At 35.0% G+C, this 19,161-nt stretch overlaps 1 protein-coding gene across 2 annotated transcripts in view; it reads right to left on the bottom strand.

Moving 5' to 3' along the window:
* Positions 1-19,161, bottom strand: part of Rlf (RLF zinc finger) — a 70,297-nt gene that overhangs the window by 20,346 nt on the left and 30,790 nt on the right. The window contains exons 4-5 of one of the 2 annotated variants that reach the window (XM_026393437.2): positions 17,525-17,657; positions 12,243-12,445 (exon numbers count right to left, since the gene is read on the bottom strand). In XM_026393437.2, coding sequence (XP_026249222.2) covers positions 12,243-12,445; positions 17,525-17,657 — 336 coding nt within the window. The remainder of the gene's footprint in view (positions 1-12,242; positions 12,446-17,524; positions 17,658-19,161) is intronic. The other variant, XM_077791343.1, reaches the window with a different exon arrangement.

Genomic DNA, 19,161 nt, shown 5'->3' with positions numbered 1-19,161 from the left:
ATTGTATAAGTCTTAACACTATGGTGGTGGGGAGGGGTTGTGTGCTGGGGGTTGAACCCAGGACCTTGTGCATGTGATTTCCAATTTCATTCTATTATGATCAGATAACTTACTATGAATGATTGCAATCTTGTTTTATGGTCTAACATATACCCTTATCCTGGAGAATACTTTATGTGCATTTGGGAATAATGTATATGTAGGTACTGTTGGGTAGCATATTCTATAGATATCTGTTCTGTGTTGGTTTATATCATTCAAGTCTTCCATTTACTAGTTGCTTTCCACTTTTGAAAATGGTATAGTCTCCAACTACCATATTGTCTATTTTCCCCTTCAATTTTGTTATTTCATATATTTTAGAGTTCTATTATTCCTCAGCCTACAAAAGTTCAACTGACCTTTTTTCACCAAGTTCATAGATTTTTTTCTTCTATAAATTCAAATCTAAATGGTGTTCTAATGAATTAACTTCAGTTATTAAAATTTTCTACTCCAGAATTTATATTGGGTTATTTTTATAATTTCCATCTCTACTGATATTCACTATTTACTGAAACATTGTTCTCATACTTTTAATTTTTTTTCTTGAGGGTGTCATACTAGGGATTGAATTCAGTGCCTCACACATGTTGGGCAAACACTATACCATTAAGCTACATCCCCAACCCCTTTCCTTTAATTCCTTAAACATAGTTCTTTAATTCTTTGAATATATAGTTGTTCTGTACTATTTGCAGATTCCTTATCTGTGAATTAGCCTACTTGCTGAAATTTATTTGTAACCCCAATTATCAATACTATCTATGTGGTCTTTCATTAACTGGCAAGAAAATCTGAGTTAGCTGATGTGCATATTATCAGCTGCGGACACTATGTGATATTTTGCTTTGCTATTTCAGCTGTCATTCTGTAAATGATTCTGCATTCTATTTAGAGTCAGATTTTTCTCATTTTTGTGCTTTTCACTAGTCTCTTTAAAAATGACCCCATTAAAATGATGAAATTCCGTTTAATATTCTTAAGAGCAAAAAGATTATTATGTGCTTTTAGCAGAAAATACATGTGTTAGGTGAGCTTCATTCAGGCATGAATTATAATACTGCTGTCCATGAGTTCAATGCTAACAAAGCAACAATCTGTATTACATAAGGCAACTTTAAGCAGAAACACACATAAAGACAGGTATGTGTTAAATGGTTGATGGAAATGTTGTGATCTAAACTCATGGGAACGTAACCCTGTATTTCCCCTAAGGAGCAGTTTTTGATAATTTAATATCTGCAACAACAGTAGATCATAGCTGCCATGAATAATAAGAACTGACTGAATTTTTAACAGCTTACTTTAAATCTTTGCCTAGTAAGTCTCCCATCTGGGCTTAATCAGAAATAGTTTGTATTAGCTACTTTTTTTTTGTAGTATTGGGAATTGAATCTAGGGGTGTTCTACCATTTGAGCTATATCCCCAGTCCTTTTTTTTTTTTTTTTTTTTTTAATTTTTAAATTTTGAGTCAAGTCTCATTAAGTTGGTCAGGCTTGAGGTTGCTTCTTTTGCCTCAGTCTCCCCAAGAGCTGGAATTATTGGCACGTGCCACCATGCTATTGGCTGCTTTTTACCCTATATATCAGTTTATCATATTTCTTTGTATGATAAATAAATAGATATCTCATATTGTGAAAACTCTGTAAACCAAATACCCCCACCTCCTAAAGTCTGGTAGTTTAGTGACTTTTCTGGAATAATTTTGTAAAGTCTGAATTCTTTGTCTCTTGTGTTCACTTATAGTCACTGCTTGATTAGCCTAATGGTCAGCTATGCATTCAATGGAAATTTTCTTAAATGTTTTGAACAAGAGTTATAGTTTGGGTATGAGATGTCCCCTAAAGGTCCTGTGTTAATTCAGGAATATTCAGAGGTGAAATGATTAGATTATGAGAGATGTATCCTAATCAGTTTTCAGTTTGAATGAATTGGGTGATAACTAGACAGGTGGCATCTTTAGCTCCCTCTCTCTCCTTCATAGTTCAAATCTATGAACTTGGTGAAAAAAGGTCAGCACTCTTCCTCTACACCCTTCTTCCATGACATTCTGCTTTGCCTTGACCCGAGACAATGGAGTCAGCCAATCTTTAGTTTCTGAAACTAAACCAAAATAAACTTTTCCTCCTCTCAGTTGTTTTCATCAAGTATTTTGATTATAACAACAAAAACCTAACGTCTCTTTGCATTTACTAAATGTCTATGTGTGTCTGGTGGGGCATGCTTTCAATATTTCAGGCAGTTTACAACTTTTCCTTGCCTTGATTTCCTATGCAGAGCCTCAAGAAACCACAGGTGAGAGATTTGGACTTTCCCAGGCTATTCCTTGGCAGGCACCTAACCCTATACATGCATATTGCCTTCTATAGCTTCTAAAATATCAGAGGTAAGTAACCTATGAACATCTTGTATTCCAGTTTTTCCTTCTAATTTTTTTTTTTTTTGGGCCAGTCTCTTCTTAGCACAACTAGTGATGCCTCCTCAGACAACTGTCACATTAAACAATTACCACTGATTGCTTTTTGACAAAAGCCCTGAGGAGAGTGAGCTCTGAATCAAATATAGGCAAGTCCTGAGAATGGAGCTTTTCAGCAAGCTGTCTGTAGCTCAAACAGTGACAATTCTCTGGACATGGGCTTTTGGAGAACTCCAAACCAAAATGCCTCTTTAGGTAGCTGCTAGGTTGCTGTTTTTCACACCTACTGTGGTTGTGAAATCATTTATTTTCAAGGCTACTGTGGATCTAGGGAAAGGGAGATAGAAAGTAGGGCAAGTAAAAGAACCATCAAGCTTACTCTTCTGAGATTTGTTCAATGCTTTTTGAGAAAAAAAATCTCTTCAGATTATTGTAGCCTTTAATTTCTTTTTTTTCTTTTTTTTTTTTTTTTTAGAGAGAGTGAGAGAGGGAGAGGGAGAGAGAGAGAATTTTTAATATTTATTTTTTAGTTATCGGCGGACACAACATCTTTGTTTGTATGTGGTGCTGAGGATCGAACCCGGGCCGCACGCATGCCAGGCAAGAGCGCTACCACTTGAGCCATATCCCCAGCCCTGTAGCCTTTAATTTCCAAAGTCCTGACACGGCTAATTTCATTTACTCTCTGGCTTCAAATGCCGACGACCCAGAACTCTTAATTTCCAGGCAGACCTCTGCCTAAGTCTCACAGTGTATAAACACTGTCTACTATTCCTTCCCCTGTATCTTGTTCACCTTTCTATCCCCTGAGTTCTCCAATGAATATATACTTAACAAATGGAAGGCATTTCTCTATTATTTCTTATAATTACATGAGAATCTAGAATTATCTCAAAAAAACATAGTCTAATTTTATCTTAAAAAAGAAAAAAAAAAGATCACCTTGACTACTACAGAAAATGAAGAGGGTAGGAATAGACATAGTTAGAAGGCTTTCATAATAATCAGGCAATAATATATCAGGCCTAAGAGAAGGTGGATAGAGACAGCGTATTTATCTTCCCAAGTTATTTTCTTGCTTAGGCTACTGATGTAAACTAGTAGTCTGGTAGTGCCATTAATGGAATATTTTATCATTTACCTTTCTCTAAAACAGAGGTTTTCAATGCAGTATGTTCCCAATCAGTTCTGAGGTACATTGCAAATAATTTTTTCTTACAGATTTTTAAAAACTGAAGTTACTTGATGCTTTTTTTTCCCAAAAAGGAATGAAAGTAGTTTTAAGTTTTCCATATAATAAAATTTCTCTGACTGCATACTTCATTAGGAGAAAGGTGGGAGTTATACAGTTAGCAAGCATGTATTTCAAGTAACCTTGGGCCTATGTTTAGCGAAAAATCATCTGTTAGATTGATAGGGTGTGAAGTGGCACACATGTGCAGTCTCAGCTGTTTGGAAGGTTGTGGCAGGAGGATTGTCTGAGCCCAGGAGTTCTAAAACAGCTTAGGCAACATGTCAAGACTCCAGGGAAGAAGGGAAGGAGGAGGAAAAAAAAAAAAAAGTTATCAATACTTCTATTTAAACCTAATGACTGTCTATATCTGAGAGAAGCCTGAAATGTTCTACAGGATTTTTGAAAATGATGTGTCTACTTGACCCTCCATAGTGACCCTGCCAGTGTCACCACACATCAATCAAAACACTCACACATAACCCATACAAGTGAGACTAGAAGTGAAATCCAAATGCATACTAACTCCTGGGAAGATTTAATAACTTTCCAGTGCTATTTAATAACTCTGGGGCTCAGTGGTAAAGCGCTTGCCTAACACATGTAAGGCACTGGGTTTGATCCTCAGCACCACATAAAAATAAATAAATAAAAATAAAGGTGTTGAGTCTATCTACAACTAAAAAAATTATATATATATTTAAAAAATAATTGTTTTAGGAATTTAAATAGGTAACTGCTTAATGTCTTCATACAGCCTTTTTAACCATTAATGTATTTTGTAGTGTTCATCTCATTCCCCCCCTATGAAAAAGATAAAGTTAGGACATTAAGATTGTGATTTTAAAGGACTGGGGTTGTGGCTCAGTGGTAGAGAACTTGCCTAGTATTCGAGGCGGGTGGTTTGATCCTTAGCATCATATAAAAATAAATAAAATAAAGGTATTGTGCCCAACTACAACTAAATAAATAAATAATATAAAGATTGTGATTTAAATTTACACATTTTGTAACAACTTTTTATTCAGGATTCCTTTTTCTTGATTCTTATTTAGGCTACATCTGAAATTTGTATGCTCCTGTTTACTTCTACTCACAAACTGAATTCCCTCAAGGTCCTGTTTAAATGTTATTTGCTGTTTATCATTTATACCTAGTGACTGTGTCAATTCCCACCTGTGTTACACTGGTGAGTAAATTAGATCCTGTTTGTCTTTTCCTTTCCCCTTCAAGAGAATAAATATCTCTGCTATTGTGCCTATCAACCACATCAGACACTGAAGATACAGTTCATTCAGGGATCAAGAATGAAATGGACTCCTACTGTGCACCAAGAACTCTGATGACAGATTTCTTGGATCTTTAAAATAATAGAGGAATTTGTGTTTAAAAGAGTATCTGTCCTTTAATATATGGAAAGCTTGATTTTTGCAAAATTTCCCTTTTCAGTAATGAAAACACATAGGAAACATCTACTTGGCCATTGTCAAGACTGTAACTTTTACTAAAATCCTTTCATATGAAAAAAGTAGGGCTGGGGATGTGGCTCAAGCGGTAGCGCGCTCGCCTGGCATGCGTGCGGCCCGGGTTCGATCATCAGCACCACATACTAACAAAGATGTTGTGTCCACCAAAAACTAAAAAGTAAATATTGAAAAATTCTCTCTCTCTCTCTCTTAAAAAAAAAGAAAAGAAAAAAGTATAGTAATGTCATCTCTTTTGATTCTATGTAAATGAAGTAAGACAACCTAGAATCCTTAGTAATCTTCTGCTTTCTAGACCTACCCAATTTCTGAAAAGCCCAACTCTGTAACACACCAAGGTCAGGATTTTGGTTTTCATTAGACCGGGTCAATTAATGACTTTTTAGTCCTAGTTGGACACAATACCTTTTTAAATTTATTTTTATATGGTGCTGAGAATTAAACGCAGCACCTCGCACGTGCTAGGTGAGCGCTCTACCACTGAGCCACAACCCCAGCCCCCAGTCAATTAATCTTAATTGCATGTGTCTAGAAAAACTGTCCCCAGCAGAAGTTTCTTATTACACACACCCACTACTGGGATACCCACAGGTGCCAACATACAAACTATCTTTATTCCCAGCTGTTCCTTAAGTTAATTTAACTCTTCTTCTTCTTCTTCTTTTTTTTTTTAAATATTTTTTAGTTGTTGATAGACCTTTATTTATTTGTATGCAGTACTGAGAATTAAACCCAGTGCCTCACACATGCCAGGCAAGTGTGCTACCCCTAAGCTCCAGCCCCAGCCCTTAACTCTTCTCTTAACTGAACCCAAGTAGATGGCTAATGTGTAACTGTTGCCTTAGAACATATGCTAATTTTAATCTTCAATTCATGAACATCTAAGGATTCATTAGTACATTTCCAAAGCAATCTAGAGATTCTCTTTAATTCACTTATCATTACAAAAGAAAACATCACTAAATAAGAGACTAATTAATGTTGATACCATTATTTCCTTTAAAATAATTTTATGGGGTTGGGGTTGTGGCTAAGTAATAGAAAATCACCTAGGATAGGCAAGGCCCTGAGTTCAATCTCCAACGAGAATGAAGGGAAATTTATATGTGCTAAATGTTTTTACATTGATATATTTAAAAAATTAATCCAAATTATAAAAATATTTTAAATCACAACTATACCTATACATAAAAATGAATGGAATGACATACCACCAAGATGTTCCCTATCAAAACAGTTAAAAGATTGGGGGGGGGGGTATACCTCAGTAGTACAGTGCTTGCCTACCATGTGTAAGGCCCCAGGTATAATCTCTAGTACTATCACCCAAAAAACAAACAAAAAACTCAATGAGTGGAAATGCACCCTTAATTCATGGATGCTTTCAGTGCCCACCAAATGGAAATAAGTGGTAAAGTGGAAAGAAGGTTAGTCCAAAGATCCAGGTCCAAGTGCGCCCTGCATTCTAACCTGGCCATGGACTTGATAATTAGCTTAATGCATGTAGGGCCTTGGGGACATTACTATCTTGGCCTCAGTTCTGTCATTTGTAGAACATGGAGGACTAACTGATAATTTAATGGTTGTTAGCAGACTGAAAAATATGTTCTATTTTTTTGTGGCACTGGGAATTACCCAGGGGTACTCTACCATTGAGCTACATCCTCAGCCTTTCTATTTTATTTGAGACAGCTTCCTAGGCTGGCTTCTAATTTGTGATCCTCCCGAGTAGCTGGGATTACAGGCTTGTATTACTGGGTTCAGCAAAATATGCTAGAGCAAGGGTTGGCAAATATTTTTTGAAAAAGGGCAGAAACAAAATATTTGCCACACAATTTCTGCTACAACTACTCTGTCACTGTAGTACAAAAACAATCACAGCCAATAAACAAATTGGCATAACTGTGTGCCAAGAAAACTCTTTGACAGTATATACCATATAACCCAGATATATACTAGGTTATACCATTTATGTATGTGTAAATACATTACAATATTGGTACAATCATGAAGTGCCTAATGATGCACTACTCAGAATACACCCCCATTATTAAGCAATACATGATTATAGCTGGGTGAATTTTGGCTGACAGACCACAGTGTATGCATGTGGTCTATGCAGAGTAGCATAAAACCACACTTCCTATAACACAGTTCTTGCAAACTCAACACATTTGTTAATTAAGTAATTTAAGAAAAAATCCTATTTCTGTGATATTAATAAACCAGGAAAGATCATGTATAAAACAAGCTAATTATCTTCCTATGCTTCCCACTGTCACCTCCACCCCTTCTTTGCCATTCTTGTTAATAGGAGAGCACTACTGTTCTCCCAGTCTCAAAAGTCTTATGAACCACTTGAAGTCATTTTTGTACATCATCCTGTATTTATGCCCTGTCAGCAAATCCTACACTTTCTCCTCTTGTTAACTCCAACCTCTTACCCTAAACCTAATATAACTCCTTCTGTCTGATTTTCCTAAAATGTCACTTTAGTCACTAATGTGACTTTAGCTTCCTACCTCAAAGCTTCCCTAATTTTTACAGCATCAAATCTAAACTCTAGGGGCTGGGGCTGGGGCTAGGGCTCAGTGGCAGGCAGAGCACTTGCCTAGAACATGTGAAGCACTGGTTCAATCCTTACCACAGCATACAAAAATAAACAAATAAAATAAAGGCATGCTGTCCATCTACAATTACAAAAATTATTTTTTAAAAAAATCTAAACTTTAATACACTATAGTTTCTGAGGCACTCATTTTCCCCATCCAACAGTCTTAATGTCTCTCAAAACCTTAACATATACTCTTCTGCCTTAGGCAAGGTATTCTTTAGTGAGTCCCTACAAAGTATACATTAATTTCCATGCCTTTACTACCATAGTCAGTTATTCCTAAACCCTTCTATCTATCCAAATCCCACCATCATTTCAAAGTACAACTTAAACATCAATTTTTCTATAAAACTGTATGTAACTTAATCTATATGGCTATCTTCTATCTCTAAAGGGCAGAATCATATGAACAGGCCATTCCCACTGTTCTGTATTTGTCAATGCCTAATATAATGCTAGAAAAAAATAGGCTTTAAATACAAGTTAAGAGAAAAAACTATCTCTGTATATAACACACTATTTCTCTGTTCAAATCTACAGCTCATCTGTGATTAATTCTCCTGGATTATTTCTCCCCAGTTCTGTACCCTAGGCCTAAAGAACTCTTCTGTAATTTTAGCAACTCAGGAGGCTTAGGCAGAAGGATCACATGTTCAGGGCCAGCCTCAGCAACTTAGCAAGACTGTCTCAAAATAAAAAATAAAAAAGTGCTGGGGATGGAGTTCAGTGGTACTTTTCTAGTACCAAGAAAAAAGAAACAGGGGGGGAAAAATAATTATTCTTGCACTCTATGATATTCTAAAAACAATGTTAGATCCTTTTGATTTTATCCCTTTTGAAATATCTAGCCACACTGTGAGGTAGTTACTATTATTTTGACTACTTTACAGAACCTGAAAGCTAGCTGCCCAACATTGAATGGTTTGTAAATGACAACGTCAGGATTCAAGTCTATGTTTTCCAACTGTTGCTTTTGCTTCTCCAGATACCTTCTTAAAAAAAACTATGCTCCCCAATCAATTCAGTCCAGTAATCAGTCACCCAGAATTTTCAGAACTCTACAGCCAACCTCATCTCTTCTGACTTAAAAATAAGTATGACTGACTGTTTCTCCTCTGGGCAAACAAGAGAAGAAATTCTCCTGAGCAAAAAACCCACTGTAAGAACTGGTAATCAGGAAGAACCAGATCTATAAAAGAAGGTTGGCCATGCTGAAGAGCTGGACAGTACATATGACATGTGTGAATATGAAATTAATACGTACACAAGAGAAGCAGAGGCAGACCAACTAAGGTTTAAACCCTGGGCTCCCCACTTAGTGGCTATATAACTTTGGGCCAGTTATATAATCTCTTTGAACCTCTGTTAATTATTATAAAATTCACAGGATTATTATAAGGATTATATGCCAACACACTAAAGGCATTTAGCATAGAGCTTAGAATAGACAAGTTCCCAATAAATGTTTTCTGTAATAGTTGCTGTTCTTCTTTTCTTTCTTTCTTTCTTTTTTTTTTTTTTTTAAGTAGTACTGGGAATTGAACCCAAGGGAACTTGTCACTGAACTATACACTCCTAGTTTCTGAAGAATTTTTATTTTGGGCTGAGGATGTGGCTGAAGTGGTAACGCATTTGCCTGGCATGCGCGAGGCGCTGGGTTCGATCCTTAGCACCACATTAAAAAAAAATATTGTGTCCACCGAAAACTAAAAAAAATAAATATTAAAAAATTCTCTCTTTAAAAAACATTTTTTTTTTATTTTGAGACAGGATCTCACTAAGCTGCCAAGACTGTCCTAGAATTTGCAATTCTCCTGCCTCAGCCTCTAGAGTCATTCTGTAATAATTCTTGAAGTGAGAAGTCTGGGAAGACAGGCATTATTAAGCATTCTATCCTTCTTTTTGACCACAGTCCAACAAATTAGAACATGCATAATTGATGCCATGGGGTCACAGCTTCAACCTCATTTGCAGGAACTACATGCTGTTGCCCATTTCACAGCTACCAGCTGGCTATTTGATCTCTGCATTCTGTATCTGGCACTTCTCTCAAGGCCATATTCCAAAACAAAGATGACCAACATTCTTTGTCTCTATCCACATATTATCTGCTTAGATAATCCTCTCAGATTCAAGTGACTACCAAATTTCAATGTCTAGGCTAAACTGTTTCCCATATGGATATTCCAATAAAAAGTTTGTAAACACTTAAAAAAAAAATAAGGTAGAAGGCTGGGGCTGTAGGAAGGAAGGCAGGAAGGGAGGGAGGGAAGGAGGGAGGGACGAACAAACTGTCCATCTACAACTAAATAACAACAACAACAATAATAATAATGTAGTTAATAGAAATGCAAAGGCTACTAGGAGCCAAGATGGAATCACAAATTCTTGGAGCCACTATTTTGGCCACTGGGAAGTACCTCAAATTTCAACAATGAGTTGACAAAAGCTTCTCATACTGATGAGGTAAGACCTGTGCTATAGAGGATTTTAGCTATTTAAAATAACTACAGATCTATGATGCAACCAATCTCTACAGAAATCCGTTAGTCTGGCTTCATCTTGGTCTATGTTTTTATAAATGCACAGAGAGCATTAAATATTATATTTTAAGATGAAATACACTTAAGAAAAATATGCATCACTTTAGAATTCAAAAAGACATTCAAGCAAAATTTAAAAACTTACAAAGCATGACTGGAATGTTTCAGCTTGACATTCTGGTCATAACTCATATAATGAAAACTCAAAATCTTATTAACAAAAGAGTAAGGTGTGGAGCTGTAATTGTCATTCATTCATTTAACAAGTAAGTACTGAGGGCCTGTGCAGCTAAATATTCCTTTAGAATGTAGGGATATAACCGTGACCAACCAATTTCTCTTTCCATATGGATTTTTCATTGTGGGGTGGAGGGCGGGGGATGGACATAGAAAAGCAAATATGTCTCATGGAAATAATATGTACTAGAAAGAAAATACAGCTAGATAAGGTGACACAGAAAAGCCATTTTAGATGGGTTAGTATATATTTATAGCAATGATAGCAGATATTGAAAATAAGGTAGATCAGGGATAGAGGGCATTGTTTTATTTTTTGGATATACACAGGGTGCTTTACACACTGAACTATATCCCTAGACCTTTTTTTTTTTAATTATTATTTTGAGATATTCAAGTCTTGCTAAGTTGCTGATGCTGCCATTAATCTTGCAATCCTCCTGCTACAGCCTCCTTAGTTGCTGGAACTACAGGTGGGCATCACTCACACACAATTAAAGTAAAATTTGCTAGCAAGTTTTTTTCCTTCTAAATTTGGTTATAAAAATGGAGATTTAGGATTACCAGGATACCAATAGTCAAACAAGTATAATGAAGGATCAATAGAGGAATTGAGAGTGTATACACCATTAAGTGATGATTATGATGACAACAGGAAAGCAGAGTAAGAAAGGAAATGAGTACATGAGATTGAGGCTGAATGAAAATGTGTTAGGATCAACAGATCCAAGTGGAGTCTATACATTAAAGTGAACAAGGTAGAAAGAGAATAAAATATTTACAGGTAAAATTACAAAATGTTAATAAATATTATTATATTAAAAAATCTTTGGGATTCCTACATTTAGTAAGAAACTTCAGAGTAGAAATAAATGAAATTCATGGGTCAGATCTGAATGGTAGGTGAGAAAATTAAAGGTAGATAATGAAATAAAGATGAAGCAGTCTTATTTTTTCTGTAGAATCAAAAACTTTCAGTTTTCAGAGAAAACTAATCCCAAGTTTTCTAAGGAAAATGATAGGTATAATGTGACTGCAAAAAATAGTTTAAAACAACTCTGCCACATAATTATTTTCCATGGTATCTAATTTAGCTACTCAATTGTCACTCAATATATTCATGGACATGGGTTCAAAGCCAGCCTCACAAAAGTGAGGCATTAAGCAACTAAGTGAGACCCTGTCTCTAAATAAAATACAAAACAGGGCTAGGGATATGGCTCAGTGGTCAAGTGCCAAGTTCAATCCTCAATATCCCGCAAAACAAACAAAAAGATATACATATTTTTTTCAAGGAGTCTAGGAGTCCTACATTTTACAGAGTTAAATGCATAAAGTAACTAAGCTCCCAGTCTTTTTAGTTTATCTCTTGACACTACTATTAACAATTTCTGCATTTCTCAAAACAACAAAATTAAGAAAAAACTTTCATATTTAAAGATTTCACAGAAAACCCTCATCTAAAGATAAACATCATTTGTGTTTTATTTAATTACCTACTTTCAAATCCACCTATAAGTATTGCTATACATTCAATCTGTTAAACAGTTACAAACACAGTTAAAGCAATACTTTGCAGTACACTAAAAATAAATAATCTTGGTTTTCATTCTGATAGGAAATAGTAACCATACATCATCTCTACAAATAATAACAGTTATTTAATTTACTTACCTCCTTAATAGCATCTTCATTAGGGAGCATGGAACATAAACATGTGATATAAGCTTGCTGAAAAGATGACACATGTGAAATCTCTTTAGATTCTGCACATAGTTTTGATAAAGCAGTAGCCTGGGGGATGCAGTTAGATTTCAACAAATGTTTTATTCTCATTTGTAGAAAGGAAGGTCCTTCTTGTGCAATCAATTTATTGACTAGAAAAAAGGAAAAATAAAATTTTGATAAAAATACCACATATGGTGAAAGTTTTATATCTGTTTGTTGTTGTCTTGCTTTTGGTTAATAAAAATTCAGCAGATATGAATAGGAAGTTTATTCTGGTCTCAATATTCATCTTTCAGAGATAAGAGAAAAATGATGCTAATGATTTCCACATTAATTAGTATTTTTATTCCAAATAACAAACCTTTTAATCAAGTTATCAACATTTTATAAAAATAAATTATTTGACCTTGTCTTTCCCTCACTTTCTGATGAGACTAGTAAGGAATAGTGAAATGAACTATGCAAATAAAGGCAAGAAAATGAAGCAAGTAACCTACATAATATTAATAACTATCAACTGAATACTCATGAGGTATCAAGTTTTAAGCATTTAAAAATTTTCTTATATTCTCATTTATTCTTCACACCACCACCAAGGCAAGTATTATCCCCAGTTTAAAGTTAGGAAAATTAATATTCAGAGAAGTTAGGTAACTTGCCAAGGATTCCAAAGCCAGTGGTGCTCTTTCCTCTAAACCAGGCATTTCTCAAAGTGTGTTCCACCGACCAAAAGACCTGAGAGGTAGTCCTAGAAAAAAAAAGGATTCCTTGGTCAAATCTCTGAACAGTCCTGCAATAAAGAAAACTGTTCACTTTTATTTATCCCAATGTTTCCCAAACTGATTTGACCAGAGAACCCTTTTACACATATTATTAATGCCCTGTAAAATATATGTTCCTGGTTTAGTACACACTTTGGAAAATGCTGCTCTGAGTCAGGCGCAGTAGTGGTGGTACAAGCCTGTAATCCCAGCTATTTGGGAGGGTAATAGGAGGACTGCAAATTTGAAGCTAATAATTCGACAATTTAGACCATGTCTCAGAAATAAAATAAAAAGGTTTGCAGATGTAGCTATGGTAAGGCAGCCTTGGGTTCAATCCCCAGTAATGGGGTTCAGGAGAGCTATTCTTAGAACTATTAAATAATATGCACCTGAGTACTGAGTGTATAGTGCTCTGGAAAAGCCCTCAATTTTTGAATAGTCGATACTTGACAAACATGTGATATTACATAACATTACTTATAGAGCAGAGGTTGGAATACTGCATGGTAAGTCACATGATGGGTGAATAAACTGCTCTGGGTGGTTATTTTAGAATAGTGTTTCTCTGACTCAAAAAAGCCTTCTGAATTACCCAGGGAGCTCAAACGCAGATTCTGATTTATGGGGTTTAAAAAATTATTACGTCTTAGATGGGACCTTAAATTTTGTTTTTTGAACAATTTCCTTGATGATTTTCTCATTCTTTCCTCTTTATATGTATCAATCATAGAGTTTTAAAAATTATTTTTATAAAATAGCCTACACTAGGGCTGGGGTTATGGCTCACTGGTAGAGTGCTTGCTTAGCATGTGAGAGGCACTGGGTTCAATTCTCAGTACTACATATAAATAAATAAAATAAGGTCCATTGATAACTAAAAAATATATTGGGGAAAAAAACCAGATAACACTGTACTTTTCAAAAGGCAAACAAAAAGGTCTACAACTAAAAGTTGTCTCCCTTGTAGTCTGACCCCAATGCCCTGGTTTCCCTTCCTGAGAAATAATTGATTCCAGTTTTTTTGTTGTTGTTGTTTATACTTCAAGAAATATACTATGGGCACAAAGGACATTTTTATCCCACTTAATATATTATACAGATCATTCTATCACCAGCACATTTAAGTTATCTCATTAACAACTGAATAGTATCCATTGTATGGATGGATCATAATGCATCTCAACAATTTCCAACTGATACACTTGCAATCAGTTTCCAATCTTTAAGCAATCATCAATAATGCTGCAGTTTGCAACCCTGTACACACGTGAGTTTTATCAGTAGAACAAATTCCTAGAAGTGGAATTGCTAGATTAAAGGTTTTATTCATTTGGGTTTTGTTTGTTTTGGTACCAAGGATTGAACCCAGGGGCACTTTACCACTGAGCCACATCCCCAGCCCTTTTGTTATATTTTATTTAGAGATAGGGTCTCCACTAAGTTGCTTTTGGGGTTTGCTTAATTGCCGAGGCTGGCTCTGAATATGCAATCCTCCTGCCTCAGCCTCTCGAGCAGGTGGGATTACAGGTGTGCACTACTGTGCCGGCAGCTTCATTAATTTGTAATACTGACTCCTACTGCCAAACAGCTCTCCAGAAGTTGTACCAATTTGCACTCCAAACAATGTAACTGCCCATTTCCTAAGGCACTTGAGAAAATTATGGCTCCAGAGTTCCATCTCTAGAAATTCCATACAGACATAAGTGTTTTTCTTCCTGTTGTTGATTTGCTTTGTTTTTGTTTTCTTGGTAAAGGGGCTTGAACCAGAAATCCTCTACCACTGAGCCATACCCCCTCCCCTTTTAAAAAATTTTTACTCTGACACATTGTCTAAATTTCTGAGGCTGGCCTCAAACTTGTGATCCTCCTTGCTTTAGCCTCCCAAATTGATGGGATTACAGGCGTGGACCATCATGCCCAACTGTTTTTGTTGTTGTTTATTTTTCTGTTTGGTTTTAAATTCCAGACATTTAATAATATGTAGGCAAGTTGAAAAAGCATGAAGGGCCGGCCTTTTCTATAAGTCTCCACAAAATGAACAATCATATATCCCCTGCTTCTCAAATGGCTCCTTGTTTCTTTTCAGTAATGCTATTCTCCCAATTATACAAAAAGTAAAATTTTGGCTTTTTTTTTCCTTGTTACCTCCTTTCCTCAAGAAAATTAACTTAGCTCTTCTGTCCTTGCTATTATTTTTTTAAACTCTCTTCACTTTAATTCCTCCATATTATTTTCTGCCACACATCTCTTCCCTGTATCCTATTCTGCCTAATGTAAGACACTGCTCTACTAGACTGTAAGCAATCTTACAAATAACTCAGGAGGTAACACACCTGAAAACAGGCATGTCATTTACATAACTCCAAACCCTTTTAAGTTCCCACAACATTTATTAAATATCCATATTATAGATAAGACATAGAACAAGGCCAGGCATATAACGCACAATACTAACAAGTTCAATAGTACTGGATAGTATTTGTAATAACTCCTTTATTTCAGTGTCAGCAATTTGTAACCATGTCTTTTGTATTCCCTAGAGAACTATGCACAATGCCGTGCACATTACAGATATTTAATAAAACCATGTATTTAGTAACTGAAGGGTTATCAATCCCCAGTCAAAAACTTTTTTAACATCTCAACTTCATTCAAATTCTGCCTCCACAATTTTAACTACATGGTCTTGTGCATGTGTGATCTCTCAATAGATTAAATGAGATATAAAAGCACTAATATACTGCCCAACAAATAGCAGGCACTCTAAAAATTAGCTGTTATTTCTAGAAGGTAAAAACTATTTTATTCAATATATTATAATTAAACCATTGCTATACCCATTTTTAAAATCCTGTATTTTAAAAACTTTTTTTTTTAGAGAGAGAGAGAATTTTTTTTAATATTTATTTTTTAGTTCTGAGCGGACACAACATCTTTGTTGGTATGTGGTACTGAGGATCGAACCCAGGTCGCACGCATGCCAGGCAAGCGCGCTACCGCTTGAGCCACATCCCCAGCCCATAGCCATCGTTTTAATGTAATGTATTACTCACATATTTGTGATGATGGTGTCAGTGTAAATAAACCTACTAGACTACCAGTCTTACAATACTCTTTTTTATAGTTGAGTATACTCCTTCTATTTATTAAATAGTTTACCGGAAAACAGTATGTTGTGTTATACCAGCAGAAGCCTCATACATTTTGGGTTTAAAGCACATCTTTTTTGTGTCTGTGCATGTGGTACTAGGGATTGAACCCAGGGGTACTCTATTACTGAGTCATACCTCCTGCCCTTTTTTAGTTATTATTTGAGACAAATTCTAACTAAGTTGTGAGGCTCGCAGGAACTTGAGATCCTCCTGCCTCAGTCTCCTAAGTAACTGGGATTACAGGTGTACCTTGCTATACTACACCTCTTGACTGCAAGAGGGCACCTGAAATGAATGACTTTGTTTAAATATATTCTTTTTTTTTAAATATTTATTTATTAGTTATTGGCGGACACAACATCTTTGTTTGTATGTGGTGCTGAGGATCGAACCTGGGCCGCACGCATGCCAGGCGAGCGCGCTACCTCTTGAGCCACATCCCCAGCCCTTAAATATATTCTTGACTTTCATCTGAAAATTATATAATTAATGACAGTTCTCAAACAAATTCCCATTGTTAAGTGGCACATGAGAACAGGACTTAGTTCTGTCCTCTAGCAGCTTTTAACAATTATAAAGTTAATACTTTAGCTTCCACCTATGTATATTTACACATACCTATTGAGGACCTCAACAGAAAACAATAAATACCAATCTCTTTTCTATTTAATAGCTCTACTCCTTCTTATTTTTTAATTGTCACTGCAATGATAAGCAATAGACTCATCAAAGGCCAGGACCAAGATAAAATCTAAACAACTTTATGCTAATTTTCTTACTATACAGAAAGACTTAAACAGCATGTACATGGTGGTCAAATTTGGTGAATAAATTAATCAACTGGGATATTTTAAGGCACCAATGCTTCTTATTCCAAGACCTAAACTGAAGATTTGTAGAAAAGTATAATTGTTTTGAACCTGTTTTTATTATAACAGAAGGTGATCCTCTAAGCTTTCCATTAACTTCAAAAAATAGTTATAATTGTTGTCTATATCAAATATAGCCTAAAATGTCAAAACAATGTCTAAAATGCAAATGTCAACTCACATTTATACTTTAATTTTCATTATAAGCAAAGCTCTACCATATATCAAAGACTAGCAGATTATTGCAAAGCGATATTTTGAACACTACCTAAAATTCCAAGAATCCTTACTTACATAAGCAAAACATTAAATGCTAATAATTTTTACTACTCAAAAGAAAAGTGAATGACCAGGTATATAGAGGCAAAAATTCATAAAGTTTTAACCCATAATAAACTAACTAAATTCTCCTCCCAAATAGTCAATGAAGTATTAAGAGTTACCTTCTTCTGTTTCTACTGGCTGTTGAGACAGAATTTTAAGAAGAATTGGGTTTTTCCACACCCCTTCTTGGGTAACATGAACCAATATTTGTAGGTTATTATTTCCAAATTCCAACAATGTATTATGTGACTCCTAAAACAAAAACAGAAAATAAGCCAGTAATTAACACTTTGTCTTATCAATATAGCTGAACATCTGTGAACTGAAAGGATCTTTAACTTGGATTTCCTAAAAATAAACTAGCAAAAACACAAGGACTACACTATCCTCAAAGCTTTAAGCAGTTCTGTTGCTACTTTTTAAATTACTGAAAACTTTAAAATGTTTTCCTGAATTCCCCTCAGGTAAAATTATCACCACAGTCAATAATTTAGCTCTTGCACTACTACTGAGTATCTAAAGTGCCCTACTATTAAGATGGTCAGACACTCTGAAGACCCAACAGCCTTAGCAATAGCTGACTTAATTATTTTGAGGCCACTGGTCCAGCTTTCTTTTAAAAGATTTTGCAGTATTCACAGTCTATGCCTTCAAAGAGAAATATTGCTTAATTATATTAATTGTTATATAACTATTTAAATTCTTCAATTACCATTTAAATGAGAGGTGGCTCTACCTAAAATGTTAAGAAAAATCTAGGTTATTATTTGATATTCTATTTCAGCACATAAACATGGAAATTTATATAGTGGGTAAAGAAAAAATGGTCAGGAATTTTACTATAAATGATTATGTATATCTCACTGTCTTTTATTACTATAGAGGATGACTAATTATAATGAGGTTGTTCCCATATTCTAAAATTCTAAATTGTTTCTCTTATTTTAAACTTCTGAAATTCTCTACAAACATAAGCTTCCATTTACAGCAATTTTTCTTGAGAAAAATATTCACCAAAAATATTCAGAGAACTAAGAATATAGTTTTATATTCACTCAAGTAATATATAACTATAAAAGATCGGCTTTAACTGCACATACCCCAATATGCTGTTATCTCCCACTGAGAAGAGTTTAAGATATAGCACTAATATAGAAAATGATAATTTCAACCAACAGTTTGCTAATAGCAATACTAAACTAATGCTGCAATTTTCCTTTATCAGTTGACCGGTCCTCAGACTTCTTTCTCTTTAATTTAGGACAGACATATACTTTGCAGTGAAGACACAGATTCTATGTGGAAGCACCATAATTTTCTTTGCCTGGCTACCAAATTTACACTAACAGGACTGTACTGTGACACTTAGGTAGAAAATAGTTATCACTGCCATGAAACACAGCCACGTTAAAAAAACCAAAGTTTGATTTTTTTTAAAGCATCTTTTACTTTTCATTTGTTGAAGTTCAAAATACAAACAGTATATAACCCTGTTACCTACATATATCTATAATACATACATATATGTAATATGTGCATATATGATAACAAAATTACTTTTAAAAATAGTCTTAAATTGAGTTTTTAAAAACTATGGTGGCATTTTAAAAATCAGGTTTCCTGTTAGAGGAAAATATTCTGCACCACATCTAGAATCCACAACACAGAAACATTAACATAAGATGTTCACTCTCATACCATTTAAAATAAGTATTAAAAATATTTGGTCAGGGGCTGGGGTTGTGGCTCAGTGGTA

The sequence above is a fragment of the Urocitellus parryii genome, chromosome 11, assembly GCF_045843805.1.
Source record: "Urocitellus parryii isolate mUroPar1 chromosome 11, mUroPar1.hap1, whole genome shotgun sequence".
NCBI classification, from domain to species: domain Eukaryota; kingdom Metazoa; phylum Chordata; class Mammalia; order Rodentia; family Sciuridae; genus Urocitellus; species Urocitellus parryii.
This window is presented reverse-complemented; position numbering and strand designations above follow the sequence as displayed.